Here is a 24,395-nt window from a genome sequence, read left to right as displayed (position 1 = left end):
TATCTAATCATATGATCTTTGTCAAATTAATTGTCCATCTGTGCTCTATTTCGAAAATAGGTTATGCTATGGTATATTCTAAGCTTGTCTCAATAAAGGGATTCTCACAAGACTGATAAAGAAAAAAGACAGAGAGTGAAGTCTGTAAATATTAAGGACGCCCTCTGCACAGCTCAGTCCTGTTTTTTTCATTCCTACTTGACTGTTTTCTCCACCATCTGACTGTTAATTCTAACATTTCCCAGAGCACCTTTTCTCTCTTTTTTCTGACTCAGTATCTCGCTCACTTTCGTTTTTATTTATATTTATTATTTCCTTTTTGCCCTTGATTTGACAGAGGACAGCAGAGAAATGGGGATGACAAGGCTGGAATTTAACCCAGGATGCTGCTCTTATGTGGCATGCGTTGTAACCACTTTGCTACCAAGGCACTCCCTTACTTTCATTTTTTTTGCCATTTCCTCTTCTCTCAGTGTACCACCCTCCCTCCAAGTTCCTTCCCTTCTATATTGCTGCGATCCTCAACTCCTCCCTGCAGGTTAATGCCAGAAATATGTCAAAGCTGTGAAGACAAGGACAGCTCAAAAGTAAAGCTCACTTTCAATCACAGAGGGCCTCAGAGTGACGGTAAAATGTTGACAAATGAAAAGAAGTTTAAATATGAAAGGTAATTTTATATCAAAATAGATAGATGGAGAGAGAGAAATAACAATAGCTGAGTCCCGAGGTTATTGCTGTGACTGAGAGAGGAAAATAGTTTTCTCTCACCTGCTCTTGGAGAATTTTTTGTGAACACATAGATGTTGCCCTCCGTTTTTTTCTTTAAAAAAAAATGTGCCCCCCCCAAATGAAGCTAAATAGTTCTTTGTAATGTCAGCAAGCCCTGCAAAGCATGTGGAAGAGAAAAAAGTAAGGAAACCAAGATAATGTGAAAAGTGTCTGTTTTCAATGACTAAATGAAGAAGGAGGACTGGATGTGTAAAATGAGCCGCAGTGTAACCAAAAGGGAAAACACTAATTATTTTGGTTGACTTCAGTCTAAATACTCTCAGGCTGGGATCAGAAGGGTCTGGTTAAGATGCTAACTGGCAATGTCAGTTGACTTAAGTGGAATTTTATCTACATAAGTTAAGTAATTAAAGATGGGTCTTTGGCAATGTAAAAGGCCTTTATGTCCCCACCATACTCACACACATCACATTTCAGCTGTGTTTGATACATATAATGTTCCCAATAATGTATCTTAATGGATTCATGTTAATAACTTTAGACAAATTAACACTAAGAGAGACAATACGAGAGAGAGAGAGAGAGAAAGATATAAATATATATATATATATATATATATACAGAGAGAGAGAGAGAGAGGATGGAGAAGATCAGACTGTAGGTACATGCAAGAAGTCTGGGTCATATTTGGCAGAAACACCACCCACTAACTCTGGTATTATCACTCTCAATGGCCCTGGCTCTTGTTATTCAGTCCTGAGAGTGTGCAAAAACGCTATTTTCGTGAGCAGGCTTAATACTACCTTTAAGCATTGCATGTATTTTCCAGTATTCCTAATCACGCAGGACCAGTCTTATTTATTAAATTGCGCTAATTGGCATAGTGCATGCTGTGTGCCCTTGGACAGGGTCCAGCAAACAAGGGAGACCAGTTTCCAAACCACTTGGCATTCCAAATGGTGTGTTTATTAATGCTTTTGAACACACCCTAACTTTCACAAAAAAATCTGCTGTGGTAGAGATACAATACTATCAGGAGACAAACAGGTCTCCATGTCTCTCTCTCTCTCTCTCTCTCTCTCTCTCTCTCTCTCTCTCTCTCTCTCTCTCACACACACACACACACACACACACACACACACACACACACACACACACACACACACACACACACTGCACAGCACACTGTTTAATGTCCCAGTGAACTAGCCAAAACATTAGCATTATCTTCCTGTAACCTTCTCATTTATTTAAAATACTGTATACTGGCACCATGGAGAGAATGCCAGATGGCAGTTGACCGACTGATACTTATTATCAGCAATTTGAAACAGCTGTTTTTTTTTTTCTTCCTCAGGTTCATTTTTATTCCTAGCAGCTTGCTATCTTGCAGAACAGTTATTAAAGCTTCAGTGAATGTGGAAGGCATTTATGGCTTACTGGTGAATTCATGTATTTGAACTGGTGCAAAATAGTATGGGAAAAATGTTTTGTTAATATACATATAATTAGGCTTTTTCTCAGTCATAGCTTTCCTAAAAAGAGAAAGACTTTATTCACGTGGATGTCAATTAAATGATCACCTACTTATGTGTTCTCAACAATCCAACTACATGACTTACTTAGGTATACTTATCACTGAGCAAAAATAGAGCCAAGACGAGCCAAGTGGAATAAATTACAAAAACAAAGCAAGACACTTGCATACCAAGTGGAAAAAGGCACAATTGCCCCCCCCCCCCCCCCCCCCCCACGTATGAATTGCATGCTCTGAACAATTATGGTGCAGTGTGATAAAACTATAAAAAAAACACATGCAACCAGTCACCACTATGACTCAAATGCTGTTTGTATCCTATTTTGTGCCATCCTGTGGATCGGCATTTACCATTTTTTTGGGCTGATTACTGGCAAATAGACAATTTGCTGAAACCCACTGAATGGCTGAACAGTTTGGTGTGATGCACCCGGCAGTAAACAGAATGATTCTCTCATTGAAATGTATATGGTAATACAGATTTGTAAGTGCCTCATGGTGCAAACTCAAAAAGAGTTCACAACTAGCAAATATTGACTGGTTGCTGGTTTAATCAAGTGGAATGATTTAGAATTGGATGAAAAAACAGCCGTCGAATTACCTTGTCCTTTTTTAAATGGAACTATTTAGACCAACAATCTGTGAGAAAAATGTTGCGTCACTTGCACAATATTCCTTGCCAAATGAATGCAATATAAAACATGCAAACCATTGCTGGCTAGATTTACATGGATCATGCAGCTTTGTGTAATTGAAGGTGTGGGTTGTGGAAAGTTTGGTAATAATAAAACTATCTCTTCCAAAGAACAGAGTGGGTAGGACTAGTCAACATGCTTGAAGAGACCACGATGTAAAGAAACATAATGTTTTATGACTGTTGCAAATGTGCTTACTGCGATGCACATGAAGATAGACAGTTATAGAAAAGCTAAGCGTGTCTGTAAATTGGCTTGATATGAGCTGATAGAAATATGGTAAATTGTTACATCAAGGTTTGCCTATTGAAAGGGATTCTGTGATATGACCAGCAATATCTTGTAAGTACCCAGTAAGTAACACAATATGCTTTTGCTTTGCTACACCCTGGATGTGATCAACTTTGTGATGCAGAGGTAGTCACAAATATTTAATTGAATTTAATTGAATTTGAATGTATTTCAATTATGTCAAAAGAAAAACAAATACAAAATTGTAAAAAATTGAATTAGTTCACAAAATAAGAATAAGTTAAAAAAAAAAAGAAAGCACATTACAACATGAATTCAATGAAGCAACATTGACATGTCTGAAAAGTAGGAAGTATGAAAAAGTATAAACGTAAAAGAGTAGGAAGAAGTATATACTTAAAGGAGTAGGATAACAACAAATATCAACCTTGTTTGAAAATGATACATTACTATTATCAATGAACAGAATAACATGTTTTATGTGCATTGTAAGTATGAGCCTATACTAATGTCTACTTTAGTTACTAATGTTTTTTTCACTTTTGTGGATGTGCATGTGTGTTAAAGAGATAAAATGCATGCACCAGCGCACTGCTTTATGTGTCACTGTGCATTTCTGTCTGTGTGAGTGTTTTCATAAAGAAAGGCAGCTTTAACAGTGTTGTTCTCTCTATTGATATTGTAGTTGGTGGGTAGGCGCAACATTAGGCGCCTTTCCTCAGGGCAGGGTGTGGTCTGAGTCCAACAAATTTCCAATTTCCAAAACACAGAACGCCTCAGAGGAGGGGGGGGGGGGTGTGTTCAAGGCTGTGTTGTCATAAGGTTTATACCACCATCTAGTGTTCACCATTGGGTCCTACATGTCAGACCTAGGTCTACTTGTGGTTAGTTATTGTAAATATAGGATTTATCTAAAGCTTGAAAAATTATTTTTTGCCTGGAATAATGTACTTTTTACTTTATTTACTTTATTGTTTAACTTTGTAAAAGTACTTCTATATAAAGTGATGCATTGTTTGTCATCATTTTATCTTAAGGACTATTATTACCTTTTCTTTATGCAGGAAAAACAAGAAAGAGTTTCCAACACACCAGGGCTTAAATAGAGTAAAGCAAAAACAAGGTATTTATAAAGTCAAAGTCTTTCTATATGTCATCTATATACCTTGTTGAAAAAGCATATATTGTAAGGTTTTGCTGACTACATTGTATTTTTTACTCTAAAATCCATTATTTGCATGGTTATGTTTAAGATGGCTGAAGAGGAGGAAACCCGAGAGGTGCTGTTTCCAGATTGGGAGGGTCCAGACAAAACTGGCTTAACCATTGAACAGACAAGTGGAGGAGAGATCTTTGTTAAAGAGGTGAAAGGAGAGTCACCTGCAGCACGGTCTGGAAAAGTATATGAAGGTATCAAATTCATCAAATTATTAAGATTTGTCTCCCCTACATGCTGACTAGTATTCTAGTTTTCTTGACATACTTTTTGTTGCTGTCTCTACAAATTCATAGGTGACCAGATTGTAGGTGCCACTGTCTACTTTGATAACATGAGCTCAGAGGAAACAGCTGAGCTGCTGAAGACATTGAACCGCCACAAGGTTGGACTGAAACTACAAAACAAAGGAGACAAATCCCCTTGCTGCTCCCCCTTGAGCACACCATGTCGTTCACCAATCGGCACCCTGACATGGGAAGGGAAAACACGGTTTGGAGGTTCCAGTCCAGACATCATCCTTGTAAGTTTTTGTAAAAATAATAGGATCACTGATTTGTTTGTGGGGATGCTACTGAACATTGTTTTTCTTTAAATTTCTATGTTGTATTTCGTCTTCTATCAACAGAGTGGGGAGGATGAGGACTATAAGAGAATATACACAAAAAAGATTAAACCAAGGCTGAAGTCTGAAGACCTTGCAGAGGGAGTAGATGTTCGCACAGAGCGGCATAGCAGCACAAGCAGCGATGGTAGCACAATTACTACCATCACCCGCCGCATTACCACCTACACCGTGGATATGCCGGGTGGCATAAGTGAGCAACATGAACTTTCAAGCCCAGAGTTCAAGGGACTAAGGCACGAATCTGGAGATGGCTCTCCTCGTATCAGAATCTCACATGGCAGCCCTTCAGGTAAAGTGGGAGCAGAAGAGGGAGTTTTTGAGTCAAGCAATGTTTCTTACACTGGGCCTCAAGTTAGCTCCACAGAGGCACGCTGGGGCAGTGGGGGAGTTCAGACCACAACAACTACAAGAGAGGTAGAGGGTCTCAGATTTAAAGGGCCTAACTTTGGGGTAACAGGGGGTAAAGGCCAGAAAGGCGTTGGGATCTCAATTGGTAGTGGAGAGCTAGGTGATGGAAGCATTCAGGTGTCAAGAACAAGTACGACATTAAGAGACGGCACAAACACTGGTAGTAAGCATGACACAATAGGAGGGTTGGGAGGTACAGACATAACTTCAACTGATGAGAATGGTGGGTCAATTAGTCTGTCTTTACCAGGAAAAGGCATGCAGATTTTGACTTCATCTATCGATAAAACACAAGACGGAAGTGCTGACACCAGTTTAGGGGAGTTGCCAAAGGTAAAGGTATCGGAAATAGCCATCAGTCACCCACAGGCAAAGGGATCAGGCAGTATCGATATTCCGAATGTCAGAGTTGGTGAAGGTTCCATAGGTATTGCTACTGAATTGAGAGGTGGCAGGATAGAAGGATCAGTAGGCAATGTTACCTCATATTCCTCAGGGCCAGGCAAGATTTCAATGACAGGTATGGATGAACACCTTACAGGTTCAAATGTGAAAGGTGAGGTTGATGTGAAGGTTAAAGTTCCATCTTTATCCGGACAAGATACAGATGTGAACCTGAGGGGTTCCAAGGTAAAGGGAAATATTGATGTCACAGTGCCAAAGACAGAGGGAGAAATAAAGGCACTCAAAACAGACGTTAAAGGTCAAGCTATAATTATTGAGGGGAAAGAAGGAGATTTTAAAACACCTCAAATAAAGATACACTCATTTGGAGCCAGGGAGCCAAAAGTTGATGTGAAAGCTCCTGAGGTTGACATTAAAGCATCAAAATTCGATAGTGGGGACTCTGATGTAAAAAACAAAGGAGTGAAAATCAAGATGCCATCCTTTAACTTGTCAGCCCAAGAGACAGAAGGAGATATAAAAACACCTGAAGTTGATGTTAAAGGTCCAGATGTCAGTATTGAAGGGCCAAAAGGAAGATTTGAAATGCCTAAAATCAAATTACCATCATTTGACATCAAAGCTCCAAAACCAGAAGGTCCAGATGTTGATATAAACCTTCCAAAAGCAAACATTAATGTGAAAGCACCTGAAGTTGACATCAAAGGCCCGGAGGTTGACCTTGGGCGGCCAAAAGGGAGATTTGAAATGCCTAATATCACAATGCCATCGTTGAACATTAAAGGTCCAAAACTGGAGGCTGCTGATGCAGATATAAACCTTCCCAAATCTAATATTGAAGTGAAAGTCCCTTGTGTTGACATAAATGCTCCTGAGATCGACATTGAAGGCCCTGATGCAAAAATGAAAGGAACCAAAGTTAAGATACCAACGGTAAAAGGACCAACGACGGCAGATTTTGACATCAAACTCAAAGGTCCTAAACTCAAGGGAGCTGTAGATGTATCAGTTCCAAAGATTGAAGGAGATATAAAAGCTCCTGAGATGGATATTGAAGGACCACATATTGACATAGGAGGCAACAAAACTGGATTGAAAATGCCAAAATTCAAAATTCCATCATTTGGCTTGAAAACTCCACAACTAGAAGGTCCAGATGTTGATATGGACCTTCCAAAAGCAAAGGTTGATATGAAAGCACCGGAAGTTGACATCAAAGGCCCGGAGGTTGACCTTGAGGGGCCAAAGGGGGGATTTGAAATGCCTGATATCAAAAGGCCATCATTGAACATTAAAGGTCCAAAACTGGAGGCTCCTGATGTAGATATAAACATTCCTAAAGCTAATATTGATGTGAAAGCACCTAGTGTTGACCTAATTGCTCCTAAGATCAACATAGAAGGCCCTGATGCAAAAATGAAAGGACCCAAAGTCAAGATACCAACTGTAAAAGGACCAACAATGCCAGATTTTGACATCAAACTCAAAAGTCCTAAACTCGAGGGAGATGTGGACGTTTCACTTCCAAAGATTGAAAGAGATATGAAAGCCCCCGAGATGGATATTGAAGGACCACATATTGAAATAGGAGGCAACAAAACTGGATTGAAAATGCCTAAATTCAAAATTCCATCATTTGGTTTGAATGCTCCAAAACTAGAAGGTCCAGATGTTGATATAAACCTTCCAAAAGCTAACATTGAAGTGAAAGGACCTAGTGTTGACCTAAATGCTCCTGAGATCGACATTGAAGGCCCTGATGCAAAAATGAAAGGACCCAAAGTCAAGATACCAACTGTAAAAGGACCAACAATGCCAGATTTTGACATCAAACTAAAAGGTCCTAAACTCGAGGGAGATGTGGACGTTTCACTTCCAAAGATTGAAGGAGATATGAAAGCTCCTGAGATGGATATTGAAGGACCACATATTGAAATAGGAGGCAACAAAACTGGATTGAAAATGCCTAAATTCAAAATTCCATCATTTGGTTTGAATGCTCCAAAACTAGAAGGTCCAGATGTTGATATAAACCTTCCAAAAGCAAACATTGATGTAAAAGCACCTGAAGTTGACATCAAAGGCCCAGAGGTTGACCTTGGGGGGCCAAAAGGGAGATTTGAAATGCCTAATATCACAATGCCATCGTTGAACATTAAAGGTCCAAAACTGGAGGCTCCTGATGTAGATATAAATATTCCTAAAGCTAACATTGAAGTGAAAGCATCTAGTGTGGACCTAAATGCTCCTGAGATCGACATTGAAGGCCCTGATGCAAAAATGAAAGGACCCAAAGTTAAGATGCCAACCATAAAAGGACCAACATTGCCAGATTTTGACATCAAACTCAAAGGGCCTAAACTCAAGGGAGATGTGGACCTTTCTGTTCCAAAGATTGAAGGAGATATAAAACCTCCTGAGATGGATATAGGAGCACCACGTATTGACACAGAAGGCAGCAAAGCTGGATTGAAATTGCCTAAATTTAAAATACCATCATTTGGCTTGAAGTCTCCAAAACTAGAAGGTCCAGGTGTTGATCTAAACCTTCCAAAAGCAAACATTGATGTGAAAACACCTGAAGTTGATATCAAAGGCCCAGAGGTTGACCTTGAAGGGCCAAAAGGGAGATTTGAAATGCCTAATATCACAATGCCATCGTTGAACATTAAAGGTCCAAAACTGGAGGCTCCTGATGTAGATATACACCTTCCTAAAGCTAACATTGAAGTGAAAGGACCTAGTGTTGACCTAAATGCTCCTGAGATCGACATTGAAGGCCCTGATGCAAAAATGAAAGGACCCAAAGTTAAGATACCAACGGTAAAAGGACCAACGATGCCAGATTTTGACATCAAACTCAAAGGTCCTAAACTCAAGGGAGATGTGGACGTTTCACTTCCAAAGATTGAAGGAGATATGAAAGCTCCTGAGATGGATATTGAAGGACCACATATTGACATAGAAGGCAACAAAGCGGGATTGAAAATGCCTAAATTCAAAATTCCATCATTTGGCTTGAATGCTCCAAAACTAGAAGGTCCAGATGTTGATATGAACCTTCCAAAAGCAAAGGTTGATGTGAAAGCAGCTGAAGTTGACATCAAAGGCCCAGAGGTTGACCTTGAAGGGACAAAGGGGAGATTTGAAATGCCTAATATCAAAATGCCATCGTTGAACTTTAAAGGTCCAAAACTGAAGGCTCCTGATGTAGATATAAACCTTCCTAAAGCTAACATTGAAGTGAAAGCACCTGGTGTTGACCTGCTTGCTCCTGAGATTGACATTGAAGGCCCTGATGCAAAAATTAAAGGACCCAAAGTTAAGGTACCGACCATAAAAGGACCAACAATGCCAGATTTTGACATCAAACTCAAAGGTCCTAAACTCAAGGGAGATGTAGATGTTTCAGTTACAAAGATTGAAGGAGATATAAAAGCTCCTGAGATGGATATTGAAGGACCACATATTGACATAGGAGTCAACAAAACTGGATTGAAAATGCCTAAATTCAAAATTCCATCATTTGGCTTGAAAACTCCACAACTAGAAGGTCCAGATGTTGATATAAACCTTCCAAAGGCAAATATTGATGTGAAAGCACATGAAGTTGACATCAAAGGCCCGGAGGTTGACCTTGAAGGGCCAAAGGGGAGATTTGAAATGCCTAATATCACAATACCATCGTTGAACATTAAAGGTCCAAAACTGGAGGCTCCTGATGTAGATATACAGTTTCCCAAAGCTAACATTGATGTGAAAGCATCTGGTGTTGACATAAATGCTCCTAAGATTGACATTGAAGGCCCTGATGCAAAAATGAAAGGACCCAAAGTTAAGATACCAACCGTAAAAGGACCAACAATGCCAGATTTTGACATCAAACTCAAAGGGCCTAAACTCGAGGGAGATGTGGATGTTTCACTTCCAAAGATTGAAGGAGATATAGATGCAAAGGGTGGATTTGAAGTGACGAAAATCAAAATGCCATCAATATCAGGACCCAAGATGCCAAATGTGGACATTAGTCTCGAAGGACCCAAAATAAAAGGCAATGTGACAACTCCAAAGGTTGTGGGAGGCACAAAAACACTTGAGATCAAAGGTCCCAACATTGACATTGAAACTCCAAAGGGACAACTTAGTGGGCCAAAGATGGAGTTACCAAAAATATCTGGACCAAAAATATCATTGCCAGATGCTGACATCAATCTGAAGGGACAAAGGTTGAAGGGTGACTTTAAAGGAGAATCTCAACTGCCTAAAGGTGAAATCGAAGGACCGGATGTAACAGTTGACGTTCCAGAAATTGGAACAAAGAAGACTAAATTTAAAATGCCAAAGTTTGGATTCAAGAGCCCAAAGGTAAAGGCCCCAGGAACGGATATGAAAATGGTAAAAGGAGATGCAAGCATCAAAGGGAAAACTGGGAGCTCTGAGAGAATTGATCTTGACCTGGGATTGACTGGTCAAAAAACTAAAGGATCGAAATTCAAGATGCCGAAATTTGGTTTCAAAGGTCCAAAGATTGATATGCCAGAAATGGATATGAATCTCCCCAAAGCTGGCACTGACATACAATGTCCAGATGTTGACATTGAAGGACCACATGTTAAAATTGAAGGTCCAGATGGCAAAACTAAAGGAACAAAACTCAAAATGCCAACATTCTCAGGACCAAAACTCAACATGCCAGATGTGGATTTAAATCTCAACGGTTCCAAAACTGAAGGCAAAGTGGATATGTCAGTACCAAAAATACAGGGAGACATAAAAACACCTGAAGTTGACATCAAAGGCCCAGAGGTAGATATTGAAGGGACAAGAGGTGGATTTGAAATGCCTAAAATCAAAATGCCATCATTTGGAATAAAAGGTCAAAAAATGGAGGGTCCAGATGTTGATATAAACCTCCCCAAGGCAAACGTCGACGTAAATGTACCTGACATTGATATTAAAGGGCCAGAAGTTGATATTGAAGGCCCTGATGCAAAATTCAAAGGACCCAAAATCAAGCTGCCCCAATTATCAGGACCCAAACTGCCAGAATGGAATATGAATCTGAGTGGGCCCAAAGTAAAGGGAGATGTTGATGTTTCAGTTCCAACAATAGAGGGTGACATAAAAGCTCCCAAGGTCAATATTGAAGGTCCAGATGTTGCCATGGAGGGACCTAAAGGAGGATTTAAAATGCCCAAATTTTCAATGCCATCCTTTGGGGGTAAAGGTCCGTCTGTTGAAGGGCCAGAAATTGATGCCAGCCTCCCAAAAGCAGAAATTGACATTAAAGCTCCTGAGTTGGATATCAAAGGACCAGATTTTGATATTGAGAGTCCAAGTGGTAAACTGACAGGACCCAAATTCCACCTTCCACACATTTCTGGACCAAAACTTTCCATGCCCGACGTGGATTTCAATCTGAAAGGTCCCAAAATGAAAGGGGATGTGGACATGTCAGTGCCCAAAATAAAGGGAAACATAAAAACACCTGAAGTTGACATCAAAGGCCCAGAGGTTGATATTGAAGGGACAAGGGGTGGATTTGAAATGCCTAAAATCAAAATGCCATCGTTTGGATTCAAAGGTCCAAATGTTGAGTGTCCAGAAGTTGACATGAACCTGCCTGAAGCAAACATTGATGTAAATGTACCTGACATTGATCTTAAAGGCCCAGAAGTTGATATTGAAGGCCCTGATGCAAAACTCAAAGGACCCAAAATCAAACTGCCATCATTTTCAGGACCCAAACTGCCGGAATGGAATATGAACCTGAGTGGGCCCAAAGTAAAGGGAGATGTCGATGTTTCAGTTCCAACAATAGAGGGCGACATAAAAGCTCCCAAGTTCGATATTGAAGGACCAGATGTTGCCATGGAGGGACCTAAAGGAGGATTTAAAATGCCCAAATTTTCAATGCCATCCTTTGGGGGAAAAGGTCCAACAGTTGAAGGGCCAGAAATTGATGCCAGCCTCCCAAAAGCAGACATTAATATTAAAGCTCCTGAGTTGGATATGAAAGGACCAGATTTTGATATTGAGAGTCCGAGTGGTAAACTGACAGGACCCAAATTCCACCTTCCACACATTTCAGGACCAAAACTTTCCATGCCCGATGTGGATTTCAATCTGAAAGGTCCCAAAATGAAAGGGGATGTGGACATGTCATTGCCTAAAATAAAGGGAAACATAAAAACACCTGAAGTTGACATCAAAGGCCCAGAGGTTGATATTGAAGGGACAAGAGGTGGATTTGAAATGCCTAAAATCAAAATGCCATCTTTTGGCTTCAAAGGTCCAAAAGTGGAGTGTCCAGATGTTGATATAAACCTTCCCAAGGCAAACATCAACGTAAATGCACCTGACATTGATCTTAAAGGGCCAGACGTTGATATTGAAGGTCCTGATGCAAAACTCAAAGGACCCAAAATCAAACTGCCATCATTTTCAGGACCCAAACTGCCAGAATGGAATATGAATCTGAGTGGGCCCAAAGTAAAGGGAGATGTCGATGTTTCAGTTCCAACAATAGAGGGCGACATAAAAGCTCCCAAGGTCAATATTGAAGGACCAGATGTTTCCATGGAGGGACCTAAAGGAGGATTTAAAATGCCCAAATTTTCAATGCCATCCTTTGGGGGAAAAGGTCCAACTGTTGAAGGGCCAGAAATTGATGCCAGCCTCCCAAAAGCAGACATTGATATTAAAGCTCCTGAGTTGGATATCAAAGGACCAGATTTTGATATTGAGAGTCCAAGTGGTAAGCTGACAGGACCCAAATTCCACCTTCCACACATTTCAGGACCAAAACTTTCCATGCCAGACGTGGATTTCAATCTGAAAGGTCCCAAAATGAAAGGGGATGTGGACATGTCAGTTCCTAAAATAAAGGGAAACATAAAAACACCTGAAGTTGACATCAAAGGTCCAGAGGTGGATATTGAAGGGACAAGAGGTGGATTTGAAATGCCTAAAATCAAAATGCCATCTTTTGGCTTCAAAGGTCCAAAAGTGGAGTGTCCAGATGTTGATATAAACCTCCCCAAGGCAAATGTTGATGTAAATGTACCTGACATTGATCTTAAAGGGCCAGACGTTGATATTGAAGGCCCTGATGCAAAACTCAAAGGACCCAAAATCAAACTGCCATCATTTTCAGGACCCAAACTGCCAGAATGGAATATGAATCTGAGTGGGCCCAAAGTAAAGGGAGATGTCGATGTTTCAGTCCCAACAATAGAGGGCGACATAAAAGCTCCCAAGGTCAATATTGAAGGTCCAGATGTTGCCATGGAGGGACCTAAAGGAGGATTTAAAATGCCCAAATTTTCAATGCCATCCTTTGGGGGAAAAGGTCCAACAGTTGAAGGGCCAGAAATTGATGCCAGCCTCCCAAAAGCGGACATTAACATTAAAGCTCCTGAGTTGGATATCAAAGGACCAGATTTTGATATTGAGAGTCCAAGTGGTAAACTGACAGGACCCAAATTCCACCTTCCACACATTTCAGGACCAAAACTTTCCATGCCCGATGTGGATTTCAACCTGAAAGGTCCCAAAATGAAAGGGGATGTGGACATGTCAGTGCCTAAAATGAAGGGAAACATAAAAACACCTGAAGTTGACATCAAAGGTCCAGAGGTTGATATTGAAGGGACAAGAGGTGGATTTGAAATGCCTAAAATCAAAATGCCATCTTTTGGCTTCAAAGGTCCAAAAGTGGAGTGTCCAGATGTTGATATAAACCTTCCCAAGGCAAATGTTGATGTAAATGTACCTGACATTGATCTTAAAGGGCCAGACGTTGATATTGAAGGCCCTGATGCAAAACTCAAAGGACCCAAAGTCAAACTGCCATCATTTTCAGGACCCAAACTGCCAGAATGGAATATGAATCTGAGTGGGCCCAAAGTAAAGGGAGATGTCGATGTTTCAGTCCCAACAATAGAGGGCGACATAAAAGCTCCCAAGGTCAATATTGAAGGTCCAGATGTTGCCATGGAGGGACCTAAAGGAGGATTTAAAATGCCCAAATTTTCAATGCCATCCTTTGGGGGAAAAGGTCCAACAGTTGAAGGGCCAGAAATTGATGCCAGCCTCCCAAAAGCTGACATTAACATTAAAGCTCCTGAGTTGGATATCAAAGGACCAGATTTTGATATTGAGAGTCCAAGTGGTAAACTGACAGGACCCAAATTCCACCTTCCACACATTTCAGGACCAAAACTTTCCATGCCCGATGTGGATTTCAACCTGAAAGGTCCCAAAATGAAAGGGGATGTGGACATGTCAGTGCCTAAAATTAAGGGAAACATAAAAACACCTGAAGTTGACATCAAAGGTCCAGAGGTTGATATTGAAGGGACAAGAGGTGGATTTGAAATGCCTAAAATCAAAATGCCATCTTTTGGCTTCAAAGGTCCAAAAGTGGAGTGTCCAGATGTTGATATAAACCTTCCCAAGGCAAACGTCAACGTCAATGTACCTGACATTGATCTTAAAGGGCCAGAAGTTGATATTGAAGGCCCTGATGCAAAACTCAAAGGACCCAAAATCAAACTGCCATCATTTTCAGGACCCAAACTTCCAGAATGGAATATGAATCTGAGTGGGCCCAAAGTAAAGGGAGATGTCGATGTTTCAGTTCCAACAATAGAGGGTGACATTAAAGCTCCCAAGGTCAATATTGAAGGTCCAGATGTTGCCATGGAGGGACCAAAAGGAGGATTTAAAATGCCCAAATTTTCAATGCCATCCTTTGGGGGTAAAGGTCCAACAGTTGAAGGGCCAGAAATTGATGCCAGCCTCCCAAAAGCTGACATTAACATTAAAGCTCCTGAGTTTGATATCAAAGGACCAGATTTTGATATTGAGAGTCCAAGTGGTAAACTGACAGGACCCAAATTCCACCTTCCACACATTTCAGGACCAAAACTTTCCATGCCTGATGTGGATTTCAATCTGAAAGGTCCCAAGATGAAAGGGGGTGTGGACATGTCAGCACCCAAAATAAAGGGAAACATAAAAACACCTGAAGTTGACATCAAAGGTCCAGAGGTTGATATTGAAGGGACAAGAGGTGGATTTGAAATGCCTAAAATCAAAATGCCATCTTTTGGCTTCAAAGGTCCAAAAGTGGAGTGTCCAGATGTTGATATAAACCTTCCCAAAGCAAACGTCGACGTAAATGTACCTGACATTGATCTTAAAGGGCCAGAAGTTGATATTGAAGGCCCTGATGCAAAACTCAAAGGACCCAAAATCAAACTGCCATCATTTTCAGGACCCAAACTGCCAGAATGGAATATGAATCTGAGTGGGCCCAAAGTAAAGGGAGATGTCGATGTTTCAGTTCCAACAATAGAGGGTGACATTAAAGCTCCCAAGGTCAATATTGAAGGTCCAGATGTTGCCATGGAGGGACCTAAAGGAGGATTTAAAATGCCCAAATTTTCAATGCCATCCTTTGGGGGAAAAGGTCCAACAGTTGAAGGGCCAGAAATTGATGCCAGCCTCCCAAAAGCTGACATTAACATTAAAGCTCCTGAGTTGGATATCAAAGGCCCAGATTTTGATATTGAGAGTCCAAGCGGTAAACTGACAGGACCCAAATTCCACCTTCCACACATTTCAGGACCAAAACTTTCCATGCCCGACGTGGATTTCAACCTGAAAGGTCCCAAAATGAAAGGGGATGTGGACATGTCAGTGCCTAAAATGAAGGGAAACATAAAAACACCTGAAGTTGACATCAAAGGTCCAGAGGTTGATATTGAAGGGACAAGAGGTGGATTTGAAATGCCTAAAATCAAAATGCCATCTTTTGGCTTCAAAGGTCCAAAAGTGGAGTGTCCAGATGTTGATATAAACCTTCCTAAGGCAAACGTCAACGTAAATGTACCTGACATTGATCTTAAAGGGCCAGACGTTGATATTGAAGGCCCTGATGCAAAACTGAAAGGACCCAAAATCAAACTGCCATCATTTTCAGGACCCAAACTGCCAGAATGGAATATGAATCTGAGTGGGCCCAAAGTAAAGGGAGATGTCGATGTTTCAGTTCCAACAATAGAGGGCGACATAAAAGCTCCCAAGGTCAATATTGAAGGACCAGATGTTTCCATGGAGGGACCTAAAGGAGGATTTAAAATGCCCAAATTTTCAATGCCATCCTTTGGGGGAAAAGGTCCAACAGTTGAAGGGCCAGAAATTGATGCCAGCCTCCCAAAAGCTGACATTAACATTAAAGCTCCTGAGTTGGATATCAAAGGCCCAGATTTTGATATTGAGAGTCCAAGCGGTAAACTGACAGGACCCAAATTCCACCTTCCACACATTTCAGGACCAAAACTTTCCATGCCCGACGTGGATTTCAATCTGAAAGGTCCCAAAATTAAAGGGGATGTGGACATGTCAGTGCCTAAAATTAAGGGAAACATAAAAACACCTGAAGTTGACATCAAAGGTCCAGAGGTTGATATTGAAGGGACAAGAGGTGGATTTGAAATGCCTAAAATCAAAATGCCATCTTTTGGCTTCAAAGGTCCAAAAGTGGAGTGTCCAGATGTTGATATAAACCTTCCCAAGGCAAACGTCAACGTCAATGTACCTGACATTGATCTTAAAGGGCCAGAAGTTGATATTGAAGGCCCTGATGCAAAACTCAAAGGACCCAAAATCAAACTGCCATCATTTTCAGGACCCAAACTGCCAGAATGGAATATGAATCTGAGTGGGCCCAAAGTAAAGGGAGATGTTGATGTTTCAGTTCCAACAATAGAGGGTGACATAAAAGCTCCCAAGGTCAATATTGAAGGTCCAGATGTTGCCATGGAGGGACCTAAAGGAGGATTTAAAATGCCCAAATTTTCAATGCCATCCTTTGGGGGAAAAGGTCCAACAGTTGAAGGGCCAGAAATTGATGCCAGCCTCCCAAAAGCTGACATTAACATTAAAGCTCCTGAGTTGGATATCAAAGGACCAGATTTTGATATTGAGAGTCCAAGTGGTAAACTGACAGGACCCAAATTCCACCTTCCACACATTTCAGGACCAAAACTTTCCATGCCCGATGTGGATTTCAACCTGAAAGGTCCCAAAATGAAAGGGGATGTGGACATGTCAGTGCCTAAAATAAAGGGAAACATAAAAACACCTGAAGTTGACATCAAAGGTCCAGAGGTTGATATTGAAGGGACAAGAGGTGGATTTGAAATGCCTAAAATCAAAATGCCATCTTTTGGCTTCAAAGGTCCAAAAGTGGAGTGTCCAGATGTTGATATAAACCTTCCCAAGGCAAACGTCGACGTAAATGTACCTGACATTGATCTTAAAGGGCCAGAAGTTGATATTGAAGGCCCTGATGCAAAACTCAAAGGACCCAAAATCAAACTGCCATCATTTTCAGGACCCAAACTTCCAGAATGGAATATGAATCTGAGTGGGCCCAAAGTAAAGGGAGATGTCGATGTTTCAGTTCCAACAATAGAGGGTGACATTAAAGCTCCCAAGGTCAATATTGAAGGTCCAGATATTGCCATGGAGGGACCTAAAGGAGGATTTAAAATGCCCAAATTTTCAATGCCATCCTTTGGGGGAAAAGGTCCAACAGTTGAAGGGCCAGAAATTGATGCCAGCCTCCCAAAAGCTGACATTAACATTAAAGCTCCTGAGTTGGATATCAAAGGACCAGATTTTGATATTGAGAGTCCAAGCGGTAAACTGACAGGACCCAAATTCCACCTTCCACACATTTCAGGACCAAAACTTTCCATGCCCGACGTGGATTTCAACCTGAAAGGTCCCAAAATGAAAGGGGATGTGGACATGTCAGTGCCTAAAATGAAGGGAAACATAAAAACACCTGAAGTTGACATCAAAGGTCCAGAGGTTGATATTGAAGGGACAAGAGGTGGATTTGAAATGCCTAAAATCAAAATGCCATCTTTTGGCTTCAAAGGTCCAAAAGTGGAGTGTCCAGATGTTGATATAAACCTTCCTAAGGCAAACGTCAACGTAAATGTACCTGACATTGATCTTAAAGGGCCAGACGTTGATATTGAAGGCCCTGATGCAAAACTGAAAGGACCCAAAATCAAACTGCCATCATTTTCAGGACCCAAACTGCCAGAATGGAATATGAATCTGAGTGGGCCCAAAGTAAAGGGAGATGTCGATGTTTCAGTTCCAACAATAGAGGGCGACATAAAAGCTCCCAAGGTCAATATTGAAGGACCAGATGTTTCCATGGAGGGACCTAAAGGAGGATTTAAAATGCCCAAATTTTCAATGCCATCCTTTGGGGGAAAAGGTCCAACAGTTGAAGGGCCAGAAATTGATGCCAGCCTCCCAAAAGCTGACATTAACATTAAAGCTCCTGAGTTGGATATCAAAGGCCCAGATTTTGATATTGAGAGTCCAAGCGGTAAACTGACAGGACCCAAATTCCACCTTCCACACATTTCAGGACCAAAACTTTCCATGCCCGACGTGGATTTCAATCTGAAAGGTCCCAAAATTAAAGGGGATGTGGACATGTCAGTGCCTAAAATTAAGGGAAACATAAAAACACCTGACGTTGACATCAAAGGTCCAGAGGTTGATATTGAAGGGACAAGAGGTGGATTTGAAATGCCTAAAATCAAAATGCCATCTTTTGGCTTCAAAGGTCCAAAAGTGGAGTGTCCAGATGTTGATATAAACCTTCCCAAGGCAAACGTCAATGTCAATGTACCTGACATTGATCTTAAAGGGCCAGAAGTTGATATTGAAGGCCCTGATGCAAAACTCAAAGGACCCAAAATCAAACTGCCATCATTTTCAGGACCCAAACTTCCAGAATGGAATATGAATCTGAGTGGGCCCAAAGTAAAGGGAGATGTTGATGTTTCAGTTCCAACAATAGAGGGTGACATAAAAGCTCCCAAGGTCAATATTGAAGGTCCAGATGTTGCCATGGAGGGACCTAAAGGAGGATTTAAAATGCCCAAATTTTCAATGCCATCCTTTGGGGGAAAAGGTCCAACAGTTGAAGGGCCAGAAATTGATGCCAGCCTCCCAAAAGCTGACATTAACATTAAAGCTCCTGAGTTGGATATCAAAGGACCAGATTTTGATATTGAGAGTCCAAGTGGTAAACTGACAGGACCCAAATTCCACCTTCCACACATTTCAGGACCAAAACTTTCCATGCCCGATGTGGATTTCAACCTGAAAGGTCCCAAAATGAAAGGGGATGTGGACATGTCAGTGCCTAAAATAAAGGGAAACATAAAAACACCTGAAGTGGACATCAAAGGTCCAGAGGTTGATATTGAAGGGACAAGAGGTGGATTTGAAATGCCTAAAATCAAAATGCCATCTTTTGGCTTCAAAGGTCCAAAAGTGGAGTGTCCAGATGTTGATATAAACCTTCCCAAGGCAAACGTCGACGTAAATGTACCTGACATTGATCTTAAAGGGCCAGAAGTTGATATTGAAGGCCCTGATGCAAAACTCAAAGGACCCAAAATCAAACTGCCATCATTTTCAGGACCCAAACTGCCAGAATGGAATATGAATCTGAGTGGGCCCAAAGTAAAGGGAGATGTCGATGTTTCAGTTCCAACAATAGAGGGTGACATTAAAGCTCCCAAGGTCAATATTGAAGGTCCAGATGTTGCCATGGAGGGACCTAAAGGAGGATTTAAAATGCCCAAATTCAAAATGCCATCCTTTGGGGGTAAAGGTCCTTCTGTTGAAGGGCCAGAAATTGATGCTAGGCTCCCAAAAGCGGACATTGATATTAAAGGTCCTGAGTTGGATATCAAAGGACCAGATTTTGATGTTAAGAGTCCAAGTGGTAAACTGACAGGACCCAAATTCCACCTTCCACACATTTCAGGTCCAAAACTTTCCATGCCTGATGTGGATTTCAATCTGAAAGGTCCCAAAATGAAAGGGGATGTGGACATGTCAGTTCCTAAAATAAAGGGAAACATAAAAACACCTGAAGTTGACATCAAAGGTCCAGAGGTTGATATTGAAGGGACAAGAGGTGGATTTGAAATGCCTAAAATCAAATTGCCATCTTTTGGCTTCAAAGGTCCAAAAGTTGAGGGTCCAGATGTTGATATAAACCTTCCCAAGGCAAACGTCGACGTAAATGTACCTGACATTGATCTTAAAGGGCCAGAAGTTGATTTTGAAGGTCCTGATGCAAAACTCAAAGGACCCAAAATCAAACTGCCATCATTTTCAGGACCCAAACTGCCAGAATGGAATATGAATCTGAGTGGGCCCAAAGTAAAGGGAGATGTCGATGTTTCAGTTCCAACAATAGAGGGCAACATAAAAGCTCCCAAGGTCAATATTGAAGGACCAGATGTTGCCATGGAGGGACCTAAAGGAGGATTTAAAATGCCCAAATTCAAAATGCCATCCTTTGGGGGGAAAGGTCCGTCTGTTGAAGGGCCAGAAATTGATGCCAGTCTCCCAAAAGCGGACATTGATATTAAAGGTCCTGAGTTGGATATCAAAGGACCAGATTTTGATATTGAGAGTCCGAGTGGTAAAATGACAGGACCCAAATTCCACCTTCCACACATTTCAGGACCAAAACTTTCCATGCCAGATGTGGATTTAAATCTGAAAGGTCCCAAAATGAAAGGCGATGTGGACATGTCAGTGCCCAAAATAAAGGGAAACATAAAAACACCTGAAATTGACATCAGAGGTCCAGAGGTTGATATTGAAGGGACAAGAGGTGGATTTGAAATGCCTAAAATCAAAATGCCATCATTTGGCTTCAAAGGTCCAAAAGTTGAGTGTCCAGATGTTGACATAAACCTTCCAAAGGCAAATGTCGACGTAAATGTACCTGACATTGATCTTAAAGGGCCAGAGGTTGATTTTGAAGGCCCTGATGCAAAACTCAAAGGACCCAAAATCAAACTGCCATCATTTTCAGGACCCAAACTTCCAGAATTGAATATGAGTTTGGGTGGGCCCACAGTAAAGGGAGATGTCGATGTTTCAGTTCCTAAAATTGAGGGTGACATAAAAGCTCCCAAGGTCAACATTGAAGGACCAGATGTTTCCATGGAGGGACCTAAAGGAGGATTTAAAATGCCCAAATTTTCAATGCCATCCTTTGGGGGGAAAGGTCCAACTGTTGAAGGGCCAGAAATTGATTTTAGCCTCCCAAAAGCAGACATTGATATTAAAGCCCCTGAGTTGGATATCGAAAGACCAGATTTTGATATTGAGAGTCCAAGTGGTAAACTGACAGGACCCAAATTCCACCTTCCACACATTTCAGGACCAAAACTTTCCATGCCAGATGTGGATTTCAATCTGAAAGGTCCAAAAATGAAAGGCGATGTGGACATGTCAGTACCCAAAATTAAGGGAAACATAAAAACACCTGAAGTTGACATCAAAGGTCCAGAGGTTGATATTGAAGGGACAAGAGGTGGATTTGAAATGCCTAAAATCAAAATGCCATCATTTGGTTTCAAAAGTCCAACATTGGAGGGTCCAGATGTTGATATAAACCTCCCCCAAGCAAAAGTTGACGTGGAAGTACCTGAAGCTGAATTTAAAGGACCAAAATTCACAATGCCCGATCTGGACCTGAAAGGTCCTTCACTTAAAGGTGATGTTGATTTATCACTTCCAAAGATCGAGGGAGAAATAAAAGCACCCGATGTTGACTTCAAACGTCCAGAGGTCCATTTGGGAGGCTCTAAGGGCGGTTTTGAAATGCCTAAAATTACAATGCCATCATTTAACATCAAAGGTCCAAAAGTTGTTGGTTCAGATGTCGATATAGACCTTCCCAAAGGAAACATTGACGTTGAAGCGCCCGATGTTGATATAAAGCTAAAAGGGCCTAAAGTCAAAGGAAAGATGGATGCATCCATGCCCAGATTGGAAGCAGATATCAAAGGTCCAAATTCTAACATTGCAGTACCCACTATCACTATGGAAGGTGTGTCTATGGATACTGCAAAGACAGGTGTTACATTTCCAAAGTTTAAAGGTCCTAAATTTGGAATGAAATCCCCAGAAGTAGAGGCAAAGTCACCCACATTCAGTGTGGGAACAAAAGGTTCTAAAACAGAAGTTAATCTTCCAGCTACTGAAGCAAGTCTTGATGCCCCTGATATTGGTATCAATGTAAAGGGGAAAAGGGGGAAATTCAAACTTCCTAAAGTGAAAGGAAAGGCAAAGAAACATAATGTTGAAATAGAAACACCTGCGGTAGACCTGGATGTAGACACACACAATGTTCATGCCAAAGGAACAAAGGTAAAGAAGCCTCTTTTTGGTAAGCTTAATTTTCCTGATGTGGAATTAGATATCAAGTCACCAAAACTGAAAGGGGATGGATCTTTATCTGATGAATTTAAATCACCTGACATAGAATTTCCCCCTGCTAGCTTAAACCCTGCTATTGGATATTCTGGTAGTGGCAGTCCAAATGTTCATTTGGGAGGGACAGATGTGATATTAAAGACTCATAAAATGCCAAATGTGAACTTGTCCACTCCTGATACTGATGCAAATCTTAACAGACAAGGAGATGTGTCAATGTCTGCCGGTTTTAAAGGACCTAAAATAAATGTGAAAGGTCATGCAGAGATAGATGCAAGTGCTTCGGGGGGCAGAGCAAGTGGTGGCCTTCATTACCCTGAAGGTACTTTAACATTTCCCAAAATCAAAGTACCAAAATTTGGTATTACTTTGCCTCAGTTGGAAGGCCAGGGAGGTGAAGGAATTGTTGAATCAGCTAGTGGAGGCATAAACATACAGTCTCCATTTGTTAGTTGCCAAGTCAGTTCACAAAATATTGAGGTTCCTAGCCCAGAACTGAGGCACAGGGAAGGCAAAGTAAAGGTAAAGATGCCAAAATTGTTTGGCAACACAAAAGCAAAGGGAAGTAGTGCTGGTGACCTCCGGGGACCAGGGATTGAATTGAGTACAAGTGGAAAAGGCGGTAAGACACATACAGGGGAGCTGATGGGTGGAAAATTGGAAGTAGGGGGTGATCCAGGGCTCAGTGTGTCAACTAAAGGCAAGTCAGCCTCACTGGATCTATTTAAGAAATCAAGGCATCGGTCGTCTTCTCTGAGTGATGAGGGGGGGCTTGCAGTTAGTTCTCCTTCAGGTCATTTAGAAGCTGAGGGTGGTGACATGTCCTTAGAGCTAGGAGGAAGCAAGGTCAAAGGAAAGAAAGGCAAGTTGAAGTTTGGCACCTTCGGAGGTTTTGGTTCAAAGTCAAAGGGCTCATATGAAGTTTCACTTGGTGAGGAGGGGGAAGCAGGTGTCTCTCTACCCTCTAAAAAATCTAGATTGTCTTCATCTTCCAGCAGCGACAGTGGTTCAAGAGGTGGTTTCAGGTTCCCAAGACTTGAACTATCAGTTTCACCAAAAAAATGATTAATTATGAGGTCAATTAAACTCTCTCACACCCAAATGCAATCTCCTAATATAACAAATTATATAGATCTTTAAAACCTAAGGGGACAGTCATCTCAATATTGTTAACTGAGTGATTCTTTTCTGAGTAATTTCAGTAATTAGACAGTAGTGCATGAGATTGTTTAAAATCCCTTGAAACTGTAAATAAGATTAACTGGTATTGTAATAATAAATATGCTTTTTTGTACATAGTCCAGATTTATTGAATATATGTAATCTCACCAAATTTTCACATTAGTTTACTACAGGGCCTGTAATTTTGTTCTATTTCATTCTATTAAATGAATGTGATTAATGAACGGGTGTGGTATATTTGTATCCAGGGGTCTATTGCACAAAACAGATCATTACAATAGTTATTTTGAAGGAAAATGTTGTTTATACATCCAGATACAAATATAAACAGTTGCCATTTTTTCTTTATGAAATTACTTTATTTTCAAGCTTTGATATTATATAATCAGTGCAGACAAATATTTAGGCAACATAGAGCTGGGCCTTTGTAACACACTCTAAATAGTAATGGTGATGTAAATACCATAATTGCAAAGACAATCACTGTTTGAAACTACCAACTCTCTGAAGTGCTGTCAGTACTTTTCTGTTAATTTTCTTTTAGGAAACTTGTGTTTCTTACCAAAAATATACATTGTTTCATTTGTTTTAAACATGTTTTACTTCTTAATCCTGTCATTGTCATTCTTAACTGTTTTATGATTCTCTGTATTTTATTTTAAGTCACACTCTTTGTACACACACCTTATGATAATGTAAAATGTCACAAATAAACAGTCACTTTGATTGCAAACTAAATCTGTGTTGATTTGCAGAGTTTCATAGTTTTTTTTTTATCAGATATGATGGAGATAGAGCATGATTCTTTTGCTCTATTATTTTGTGTGCATAATAAACTAAATAAAATGATATATAGAATGTATAATACTTGTTAAATCAGTATTTTCCAGTGCCTTAATAATGTGATATGATATGGTCAATGCTTGATTGTGTTTGTCTATATTGTCTACATTACAGTATTATTCAGTTTCAAGTTTAATATCCATCATC

The 24,395-nt window shown here is 40.7% G+C and overlaps 1 protein-coding gene across 2 annotated transcripts in view; it reads left to right on the top strand.

Moving 5' to 3' along the window:
* Positions 1–24,143, top strand: part of ahnak (AHNAK nucleoprotein) — a 32,154-nt gene extending 8,011 nt beyond the window's left edge. Inside the window, exons 3-6 of one of the 2 annotated variants that reach the window (XM_083915368.1) lie at positions 4,278–4,336; positions 4,467–4,623; positions 4,726–4,952; positions 5,058–24,143. In XM_083915368.1, coding sequence (XP_083771494.1) covers positions 4,467–4,623; positions 4,726–4,952; positions 5,058–23,288 — 18,615 coding nt within the window. In that variant the 5' untranslated portion in view covers positions 4,278–4,336 and the 3' untranslated portion in view covers positions 23,289–24,143. The remainder of the gene's footprint in view (positions 1–4,277; positions 4,337–4,466; positions 4,624–4,725; positions 4,953–5,057) is intronic. The other variant, XM_083915369.1, reaches the window with a different exon arrangement.
* Positions 24,144–24,395: the final 252 nt, after the last annotated feature.

This window comes from Echiichthys vipera (genome assembly GCF_963691815.1).
Source record: "Echiichthys vipera genome assembly, chromosome: 6".
NCBI lineage: Eukaryota > Metazoa > Chordata > Actinopteri > Perciformes > Trachinidae > Echiichthys > Echiichthys vipera.
Note: the sequence above shows the minus strand (reverse complement) of the source record. Positions and strands in the feature narration are given on the sequence as shown.